This window comes from Apus apus, chromosome 7, assembly GCF_020740795.1.
Source record: "Apus apus isolate bApuApu2 chromosome 7, bApuApu2.pri.cur, whole genome shotgun sequence".
Classification (NCBI taxonomy): Eukaryota; Metazoa; Chordata; class Aves; order Apodiformes; family Apodidae; genus Apus; species Apus apus.
The window spans coordinates 4,767,318-4,777,638 of NC_067288.1; the positions used below are offsets into that span (position 1 = coordinate 4,767,318).

Here is a 10,321-nt window from a genome sequence, read left to right on the forward strand (position 1 = left end):
GATGCTGTGATCATTTCCTCCATCATCCCTATGAGGAGGACCATTATTTGCTGGCATTAGGCCATTCCTTGGCAGCTGCAAGAGGAAATGCTGCCATTGGATCAGGTTGTAGTCTACAGAGATGTGCAGTTTGGGGTATGATCAGGACTAGCTGGACTCAACTGGGCACCTATGAGTGTAAGTCTGATGTGTTAAATTAGGGCTCTTGTGCTGATATATTCCTGGAGTTTTCCCTACAAGAACTGATGAATGAGGGGAGGGTTGTGTGCTTGTCTTCCATAAGGGACGTGGGAGGGGTACATGATTCCATGTATCTTGGGTCTAGGGAAAACCCAGTAAGAAACATCTAAGAATTTTCCATCCAGAAGAAAATATGATAAAAATAATGAAATTCTTCAGAGGGTTTTTTTTCCCTCATTTGTAAGACTTGTACTGATGGTTCTTTCTCTGCAAGGTTCACCATGCTAAGCAGAATGTGGGCTTCTCATGGATTCAAGGACTGTCATTAAAGGAGTGTTGCTAATTTATTTTTTAACGGCCTCATCTGAACTGCTACTTACTGTGCTCTCAACAGGAGCTGTCCTTCCTGTGTGAAGGGAGCAGGTCCATTGCTCTTCCTCACCCTCAACTTCCAGCAGCAGCAGTTTCTCGTTTCATGTTTATTTTCAGAGAGATGGGTGAGATCACAAAAAAGCAGAACTCTGAGCACTGTCATATACCACGTTTGCCTGCTAGTAATGGGCACTCCTGTGCCTTTTTAATTTCAATTCTGTATTTGCTGTTCATTGTAGAAGCCTGTTACCAAAAGTGAAGAGTTTTGTTTAGCTGTCCAGCGTGGAAAGGAGGAGGCATCTCTGAGAGATGATGCTGGAGAAGAATTTTGACTGCACATAAGTGGTCAGTATGGCAACAGGGGGACACATGTAGAGTGCTGAGGGGACTGGCTTGGGGACCACTGGTTGCAGGTGAACACAAGCTCTTGGGAGGTTCCCACCAATGCTCCTGGGGCTTTGGACCTTGGCTGGCTCCTGCTGAACAGTTATGGGAATGTAAAAATGGACACGTGAGAGTAAAATGTGCTGAGGGGGAGTATCAACAGGAGGGAGGGCTGCATGGAAGAATGAGAAGAGCCATGGAAGAATGAGAAGTCTTCCAAAAATGGGGGTAGAGAAATGGTGAAAAATTCTGCTTCAGATTGGTGAGTTACCAGCACTAAGAGATGGAGGGAAGGAGGCTGAGGATGCCTGTGGGTGGGAGTGTCCCGTGGCTATGAAAAAGGCAAACAGGATCCTAGGACGTGTTGGAGAGAGGGCTTCCTCTGGGAATTCATGCTGCTGTGGAAGGCCCTGGTGGGATTTTGCTGAAGATACCGAGTGCTGTTCTGGGCACTTGGGGTGAAGGAATACTCATTCGTGGTGGAAGTGAGCCACTGCAGCTGGTGATGTGGACAGAGCTGTCCTTAAGAGGGGGAGTCTGTTTCTTCCAACAGAGCAGAGCTTGAAATCGTTTGGGTTGGGAAAGACTCTTAGGATCACCAAGTCCAGCCATTAACCCAGCACTGCCAAGTCCACCACTACGTCATGTCCCCCAGCACCATGGCTTATAAATCTCTCCAGGGATGGTGGCTCCAACAGTGTCCTGGGCAACCTGTTTCAGGGCCAGACAACCCTTTGGGTGAAGAAACTCTTCCCAATACCCAATCTAAACCTCCCCTGGCACAACTTGAGGCCATTTCCTCTGGCTCTGTCGCTTGTTATTAGGGAGAAGAGACCAATCCCCACCTGGCTACACCCTCCTGTCAGGTAGCTGTAGAGAGCAAGAAGATCATAGAATCATTAAGGTTGGAAGGGATCTTAAAGATCATCAAGTTCCAACCCCCCTACCATAAGCAGGGAACCCAGTCACTAGATCAGGTTGCACAAAACCTTGTCCAACCTGCTCTTAAAAACCTCCAGGGATGGGGCATCAACAGCTTCCTTGGGCAGCCCATTCCAGTTCCTCACCACCCTGAGAGTGAAGAATTTCCTCCTAATATCTCACCTCAATCTCCCCTCTCTCAGTTTAAAGCCATCACCCCTTGTCCTATCACTGTCTTCTCTGATGCAAAGCCCCTCCCCAGCTTTCCTGGAGCCCCTTTCAAGCACTGGAAGGTGCTCTAAGGTCTCCTTGGAGCCTTCTCTTCTCCAGGCTGAACAGCCCCAATTCTTTCAGGCTTGCTTTCAGGAGCAGAGCTGCTCCAGGACTTTGATCCTCTTGGTGGCCCTTCTCTGGACCCTCCCCAACAGGTCTGTATCTTTCTCGTGCTGAGGGCACCAGCGCTGTGCACAGTAGGTCTCCCCTCAGCCTCCCACCAAACTTCTGCGGGAAGACTCATTGCCAGGGGGGAGGAAGAAGGAAAAAAACCACACAAACCCAAACCAAACCACAACCGTGAATCCCCGGAGAAGACGCGGGGGGTTGGGGGGGTCCAGGTCAGCGCTGGGAAGGTCCTCATCCCCAGGGATGTGTTCCCTTGGCTCCGGGGGGGTGGGGAGGGTGGGTGGGAAAGGGGGGAGCATCCCGGCCAGCGCGGAGGGGCTGCGCGGGTCCCGCCTCGCTGCGATTGCGCCGCCGCCGCCACCGGGAGCTGCGCGGGGGCTGCGCGGGGGCTGCGCGGGGGCTGCGCGGCCGGGGGAGCCGCAGGTAGGGCGGGGGGATGGCGGGGTCCTGCGGAGGGGCCGTGGGGAAAGGCTGGGGGTTCCGGGATGGAGAACGTCAGGGTTTTCTATGTAGGTATGTATGTGTGTGTGGCGCGGGGGGGGGGGGGGGGGGGGTGTGTGGGGTGTGTTTATTAGTATTTTTTTAATTATTATGATTTTTAAAATGAGCTGATTGTTAATGATTACTGTCATTATGCAGCCTCCCGTCGTGATTTAAAGATTCCCGCCCTGTGGAAATCCGGACGGTCCCGCCTCGGGGAGTTTTCCTAAAGCCAAGAAGCGCCCTGAAAAGTTCGGGTTGTTTTTTTGGGTTTGTGTCGGGTTTTAATTTTTTGTTCGGTTTGTTGGTTTGTTGTTGTTGTTTTTTTTTTCCTTTTCTCTGGTTCTTTTTGTTTTGTTTGCTTGTTTGTCGTTTTGTATTGTGTGTGTGGGGGGGGGGGGTTTGGATTATTTTTTTGTTGTTGTTTGTGGGGTTTCTTTGTTTGTTTGGGGGTGTTTGTGTTTGTTTCTTGCCGGGGTGGTGCTGCAGGGGCTCAGCCCCTGGCAGGAGGTGTGAGGGGTATCTCCCCTGCCTGTGTATTAATGGTGAAATGGATGGGAATGGTGGAAGCTGGGGGGGGGGGGGGGGGGCTTGAACCATTCTGTCCCAGGCAGTGACTAATGAAGACTAATCGAGGCTTGTTTTCTGGATCGCCGCAGAAGAAAGCACAGCTTGTGTCTCCACTGAAGCCAGCCTGTCTAGAGATCTGAATAAGACCTTTCACTTAATGCACGTTGCTATAGTGCCTTTATAACTACTTAAACTTGCTGGAACTCAGCACACAAGCTTCACGTGCAGAGGGAAATGCAGAAACGTGTGCTTCTTCACCTACGTGTGGCTTTACGCGTCTGTGTCCTTGCACTTGGTGAAGTCTTTTAAGAGAGAAGTTAAGGGGGTGTGAAGGAGGAGGTGGAGGTTGGAGGAGCAGCCAAGGTACCCAGCAAGATGGGAGAAATGCCATTCTGTGTGACTGCAGGTTTAAAGCAGGTGAGTGAAAGCTTCTTGTCCACAGAGGCTGCTGGGAACAATCTAGAAAACCTCTCGTCAACCCCTTCTTTGGCGTGGCTTGAATGAAAGCACCTTCTTCGTGAGGAAGTTTGTTACTTGGAGGGATATTTCTGACCCACTACCATTGCTCGTATTTTCTGCAGGCAAGGGTGGTCTGCAGAGGGAGTTTAACCCAGAGAATTTGCAGCTGTTTCAGTGGGCCAGCTCTGCAGGATTACTAGCAGTGCTTTGAAGGGTGATTAGGAAGCTTTCCGGGCAGCTCTTTCGTGCCTTTCCTTGTATATTTCTCCTTTGCATGGTACTAGCTGGCAGTGGCTCAGGGGATTGTAAATAGCCTCAAGACAGTTACAATAATGCTGGTCAGGGTGGGAGGCCAAAGGTGCTCCCGGGCTCTCCAGACCCCACTTCCATACGTTAATTCTGGGTTTGGCTGTTTGACACGGTTTCTGGGTCTCGTTGCATTCTCTTAAGTAGCTCCTGAAGGACAACACCTTGTGACTGGTGCTCCTACTTCAAAATCAGCAAGGTAAATACAAGGGTCAAGCGTGAATCCTAGGAAGAAGACCTGTGGTGGGGGCAGCTATGGTGTAGGACTTTGCCTGAAGTGTTTGCACCCCAGATTTCTGAAGACTTCTCATCTTTAGGTGAATTTAAACTGGAAATTATTTCTCAGTTTATATTTGTAGTGAAGGCTGGATTATGACAGAGGATTGAACTCCCTTAAATGTTGTCTATCTATATTTTGTATGATCAATTCTACATGTGTGATAGTAGATGATTCTGGTTCTCCTACTGCATAACTAATATTCGTCCCACTCTCTTAATCAGAAAAAAAATCTTCACTGGGAAAACTTTATGTTAATATCAGAAAAATCACTGATGAAGCAGGTGTTTTATTTTCTAGGGAGAACTGGGAAGAGAGCTGAGAATGAGATGGACTCACCATGAAAGACCTGAAGCTGTTGGTATGCACATCATCAGTGAGCTGCAGATGGATGCAGCGTCCACCTCAGAGGACAGATGTCAGTGTGGCCTGGGACTCTGAGAATAACATTTGCGACACAGGTGAGGAGCATTCCAATTATTGCAGAAAGACCCCTCAGCAGGTGGGCCACACATCCAGCCTCCAGGAGGTAGCCATGAATTACTCGCAGAGGTGCAATCCTCCTTGTAACTCTGCTGGACCTTCGGGTAAGCAGGAGCTTCCTGCAGGGTTGCAGCGTGAAGACAAAGAAACCTGTGAGACAAAGAACCGAGGTGAGAGTGCAGCTGTCCCGTCCAGTACCAACTTCCACCTGCAGTGTGAAGGTGAAGGTTTAGAGCACTGTTCCTCTGAGGGCTCCAGGAAGCCACGGAGAAGACTACGTGATGGTAACGAAAACACCGTTCATGTGTTTGATGAGGACCTGGAGCCCATCTCTAGGGAGCCTTTGCCACATCAGTGCAAGAAGTGTGGTTCCTCCTTCCAGGAGGTGAGCGAGCTGCAGAAACACGAGCGAACGCACCTGGTGGAGAACTCGTACCGGTGTCCCACCTGCTCCAAAGAGTTCTTCCGGGCGGCGAATCTGCGAATGCACAAGCTCATCCATTCTAGTGACAGGCCACACAAGTGTCCCGAGTGTGACAAGGGTTTCATCCGCACGGCCGATGTCTGGAGGCACCTGCGCAACGTGCACAAGATCGAGCGCTCCATGGTGATCCTGGGGAACGGGGTGGCCAGGAACCCGTGGTCGGTAGTGCGCCGTGCCCAGCGCCCTGTGGAGCACCCTGACCAGCCTTGCGTGGAAGACCAGAAGCCTGAGGAGGATGACTGCAAGCCTCACGCCTGTCCCACCTGCGGCAAAAGCTTCGAGAAGCCCAACCTGCTTTCCAAACACAAGGTGGTCCACCGGCGAGGCAAGCCCTACAAGTGTGAGGAGTGTGGCCTGGCCTTCGTCCAGCTGCTCAGGCTGAGAAGGCACCAGCAGACTCACTCTGGGGAGCGGCCTTTCTATTGCGAGGAGTGCGGCGGGACCTTCACCCGGCTGGCGTCGCTCCAGCGCCATCACCGCATCCACACCGGAGAGAAGCCCTACTCCTGCAAACACTGCGGTCACTCCTTCGCGGAGTCGGGCACCCTGCGGCGCCACGAGCGCACGCACGAGCTGGGCAGATCTTAATTCCTGAGCTCCCTTGCGGTCGTGGTCTCCTCACTTGCTTCTTACCTGCAGGAGGCCTGCAGAGCTGGGCTGGAGAAAGCACTTTGCTGCGTATTCTCTGGGCCTGTTTCCCAGCAGGAGCTGATAGGGAGCAATAAGTCGTGGGGATCTCGGGCACTTGTACTGGTAGAGGTTGCACTCGCTCGCTTTAAACTGGCCTCGTAGGACAAAAATAACCTGATTACCACTGAGGAACAAAATGTGAGACTTTGGAAGACTTGAAATCGCTCACCGTTGCTTCAGGTCGCTGAACTGAGGATGCATCAGCTTGAGCTTGAGGGTGCACGAGTTGTGAGACCTCTCTGCAGTCTTGGTCACTGCATGAATTGGCCTGGTCACCTTCTGGAGTGTGGTGGCTCTTTGGCGCTGGGTTTGGATATCTGTTCTTGCAGGTCTTTGCTTGTGTCCCTCTCCCTTCTGTCCTTGCATTTTGCCCGGTTTTTCTTTCTGTTAACGTTTGGTTTTTTTAATCGGGAGGGGAAGTACCAAGTTGGTTATTTAAAAAAAAAACAAACCACCCCAAACCACAAAACGGTTCCTTAATAAACTCAACAGTTTCATGAATGTTTCTATCGAAGGGAGTATCAGTCCTGTTGTGTGTTGAGTTGAATATCTGTTAAGAATGGAAAGAGAGTTTTATTTTCACTATGACAGGGCATGTTGTTGGGATAAGGGATCTGAATGCATTTGTGTCTGATGGAGCTGTGCTCTCTAAATCTGTCCAGCTGACTATTACAGTACCCAGTGTTTGAGAACATGAAATTCAAAGAGCAGGAAAAACACCACATTGAAGCCCCCTTTGCTACTCACTGCAGAGGAGTCTTCTTCATCTAAACATTTTCACACGTAAGGAAACTTCTCATATCAAGACTGTTTTCTGTGACATGTCTGAGGCCCACCCAGAGTGTCTGCTGGACTCTTCGCTGTGATTTGCATTCAAATGGTTCATGAAGAAGTATTTCTTTAAAAAGTGCAGATGCAGGCAAGTGCTACCAAACTTCCAAAGAGGTGTGTGCTGCTTCAGTGGGGTTTTTAAACTCTGAAACTGAATCATGACACTTCATCTGCTGTGGTAGAAGCATCCAGCTTGTCCTGAAGTTGCAGCCCTAATTTCCTTTCCGTGTCACAAAGCTTTGCTTCCTTTCCCCTGCCAGCTGCCATCATCTCCTTAATTTTTCTGATGCATTCTGCCTTTTCAGTGGGAAGTTGGGCAGCAGAGGGAAAGTAGAGCTTCAGGGTAATGTACTTTTGCATTTCCTACCAGGCTATTTCATGTAAAGCATGGATTGAGCCTCCTTATGGTTTTTTTTTGCTTATTTCACAGAGTAAGAGATGCCTGTTGTGTTCCCTTGGATTTCTGTACAGTTATGAAGCCCAAGCTTCACATCTCACAGCTTGGGATCAATGTGATGCTGTTTGTGGGTGATGGCAACAGCTGTTTTCCAGTTGTGGGTATGGTAGAGTTTGATGTGAGGGCCTGGGATCAGCTCAAGCTGAACCACTGCTCTTCAGGCAACACTTCAGCTGGGTTGGGATTGGGAGATGAATTCTCCCGGCCTCACTAACGGGTCATTTTATTTTCATTCCTCAAAGAAGTCTCCAGATTAAGGAATTGATCAGCAGCCCACTTCTTAGGGATGTGTTATGTTGTCTCTGCTGGGATGGCTCTGGACCCTGCACTACTGCTGTGAGTGAGACTTCTCCAAGCCCCCCTCTGCAGGTAGTTCCAGTACAGTTTTAGGTTTCTGAAGGGCTTTTGATGGGCCCCTTAGCAGAGGGTCAGTCTTACCCGAGGGCTTCTTAGCCTCTGTAAGAGGAAAGATCTTTGCATGGAAAAAACCCTGTCTGAAAGGAGACTGTGTGTAAATGATCTGCAGAGAGAGGTCGCCAGTGCTGTTCTGTGGGGACTGTGCTCTTCAACACCATCTGAAATGACCTGAAGAGAGGGCAGATAGCAAGGTGACAAAGCCATTCCAGAAGCTATCATGCATTAAGCTTCCATCTTCACCTTCTAAACCCATTTTGAAGTTGTCAGCTACTGTCTCCCCTTTTCAGCATCTTGCTTCTCCCCTGGGTATATATTGTGCTCTTGCTATAGAGGGTCTTAATATCCAATTAAACTGCACCACTACGTGCACCTTTATGTTGTGTGACTGTTCTGCTTAGACAGTTGCAGTAATTGGGAACCTCTAGTTACTCTGCTTTTTGGTGTTAGTAGTTCCTGGAATTTGTACCTGTAGGAGCATAATGGTGAAAGTGTTTTGAAGAAAGGTCTGTTTAATGGGAGGAGTAAATGGTTGATGAAATTAAAACTACTAGGCTTAACTAAAAGGTTATTAAAAATATACTTTCCTGGAAGGCTGACTTGCATATGAAGTGCTTGGATGTGTGAAAGGAGTAATTAAAATGTGTGATGGTTTCTCAGAGAAGTGTGTTGAACCCCCTTCAAAGAAACTTGGGCTCACTCCTGTGCAAGCTACAGGAAAACCCTTGGAGCTTAATTTAACCCAGAGATCGTCACTTCTGCTTTTTACATTTTTAATATAAAGGTTTGGAAATCTCTCCCAAGCCCTGACACTCTCACAATATCAACCTGAGTTGCTGGTAGCCTACAGCAGACATAGCCAGTCGTGATATCTAGCTGAAACAGAGTGAGCAAATACACCTGCTCTACAGCATTGTTTCATTGGAGAGATTTTGAAGTGTGTGGTTTCAGCAGAAGTAATTTTTCTTTGTTCAGAGTGGCCAGTTTATCTGTTAGCTCATTTGCATCTGCAAAGGCCATGGAAGGACCTGTTCTTGTTGATGCTGTCCTGTGCAGGGGACTCACACCATTGGGATTGGCAGCCCAGCTCAGATCTCCAACCCTGTGCCCAAGTGATGCCCTGGGCTCAGGGCCATGCACAGGTCACAGGAAGGGAACCTCCCCACCTGCTTGCCATTTAACAGCAGTTCCCTGTTAACTCCCCGGCATGTCTGAGAAAGAAACATCTTCCTTGAGGCAAGGATGTTCTTTGTTGAGTGTGCTAAGTTTTACTTCAGAAGAGTCAGCATGTTTTGCTTCTTGCCCAGCCTCTGTTGTCCTGCTTTGACAGAGGTTGTGCTCATTTTCTTTTTCCTCAATACTTTGACCATTGTTTCTGCTAGAAATCCTGCTGGTGTGGTTGGCAGGGCTGGTTTAGTGACCTCAGGGGCTTCTTCTGGATGGCCTGGTGGACTGACAGCAATTTAGAAAGGGGAGTTACTGAAATCTGAAGCGTCAGCAGTTGTGGAAGAATTTGGTCTGAAGGCTTTTGCTTGGTTAAGTGGTATGTGATGGATGACTTGTTTTCATTGTTTGGGACAGGGAACTGGGAGAAGGTACAGTACAGCCATTCAGTCTTCCAAACCCCAAGACTATAGTGGGATCTAACTGACCTTCCTTGTGTGACCTCTTGGAAAACTTGCTTGCATGGATGTCTGAATACTTGCATTTCAGAAGCTCTGGGAGCAGCTGTTAGCTACATTTCATATTTATACCTTACTTGCTTAGAAGAAAATTAAGTCCTTTGTAAAAGTCTGCTGGCTGTGCAAAATGGTTTGCCCCAAGAGCCTGAAAGAAAAAAAATGACTTTTGCATTAAAAAGAGTCCATACTCTCAGTGGAAGTGTTTCTGCTGGTACAGTTATATCTGCTGGATGAAAGCTGACCTTGCCAGAGAACGTGGCTGTGTTGGAGTACTGTGGGAAACTGGACACTTCAAGCCCACTGCCTTGAGTACTGGCACCAAATCCGGCAGACTGGGGATGCTTTTCACCTGGTGCAGTGTGCTTTGGGAGGGGATTCCTTCCCAGAGGGGCTGTGTTTCCTGGGTACAAGGAGTGGCACACACCCGCTACAGTCCTGGGCTTCATCCCTCACCTGCTCACCTTGTGGTGGAAGGGGATGCTCCTCCTAAAATGATGCAGAAAGCCCTCTGCTCCCTTCCACAAGGTGGGTGCTAAACACTAGGGTTTACTCAGCCTCCCTCTGTGTGAGAGAGGCTAAAATCCAGGGATATTCCACCTGGGGAAACATCAGAATCTTGGCCATGCTGGTGTTGTCTCCTGTGAATGAACCTGGCGTTGGGCTGGTATAGCAGGAGGGGTGGAAGGGAGGGCCAGAGTCAGGGCTGCCCTTGGGTGATGGGCTGAAGTGTCAGCCAGGCATGGCTGCTGGAGGTAATGATGAGGGCAAGGATGACTTGGGGTTGTGTCAAGGAGCATGAGGTTCACGTCAAGAGCCCTCTGGGACTCGGATCCTGACCAGACTGGCATCTGGTGAGCAGGCTGTTATTAAATATCACTCTTTTCTCTTAGCTAATGAGAAAGGTGGAAGGAGCTTTTTGTTTTCTTACC

At 49.2% G+C, this 10,321-nt stretch overlaps 1 protein-coding gene across 1 annotated transcript; it reads left to right on the plus strand.

Moving 5' to 3' along the window:
- The first annotated feature begins 3,609 nt into the window (after window positions 1–3,609).
- ZNF648 (zinc finger protein 648) lies at window positions 3,610–6,641 on the plus strand. Its single transcript, XM_051624715.1, has 2 exons — window positions 3,610–4,391; window positions 4,652–6,641. Exon 2 carries the CDS (start codon window positions 4,692–4,694, stop codon window positions 5,904–5,906), a length of 1,215 nt encoding a protein of 404 aa, XP_051480675.1. The 5' UTR covers window positions 3,610–4,391; window positions 4,652–4,691; the 3' UTR covers window positions 5,907–6,641.
- Window positions 6,642–10,321: the final 3,680 nt, after the last annotated feature.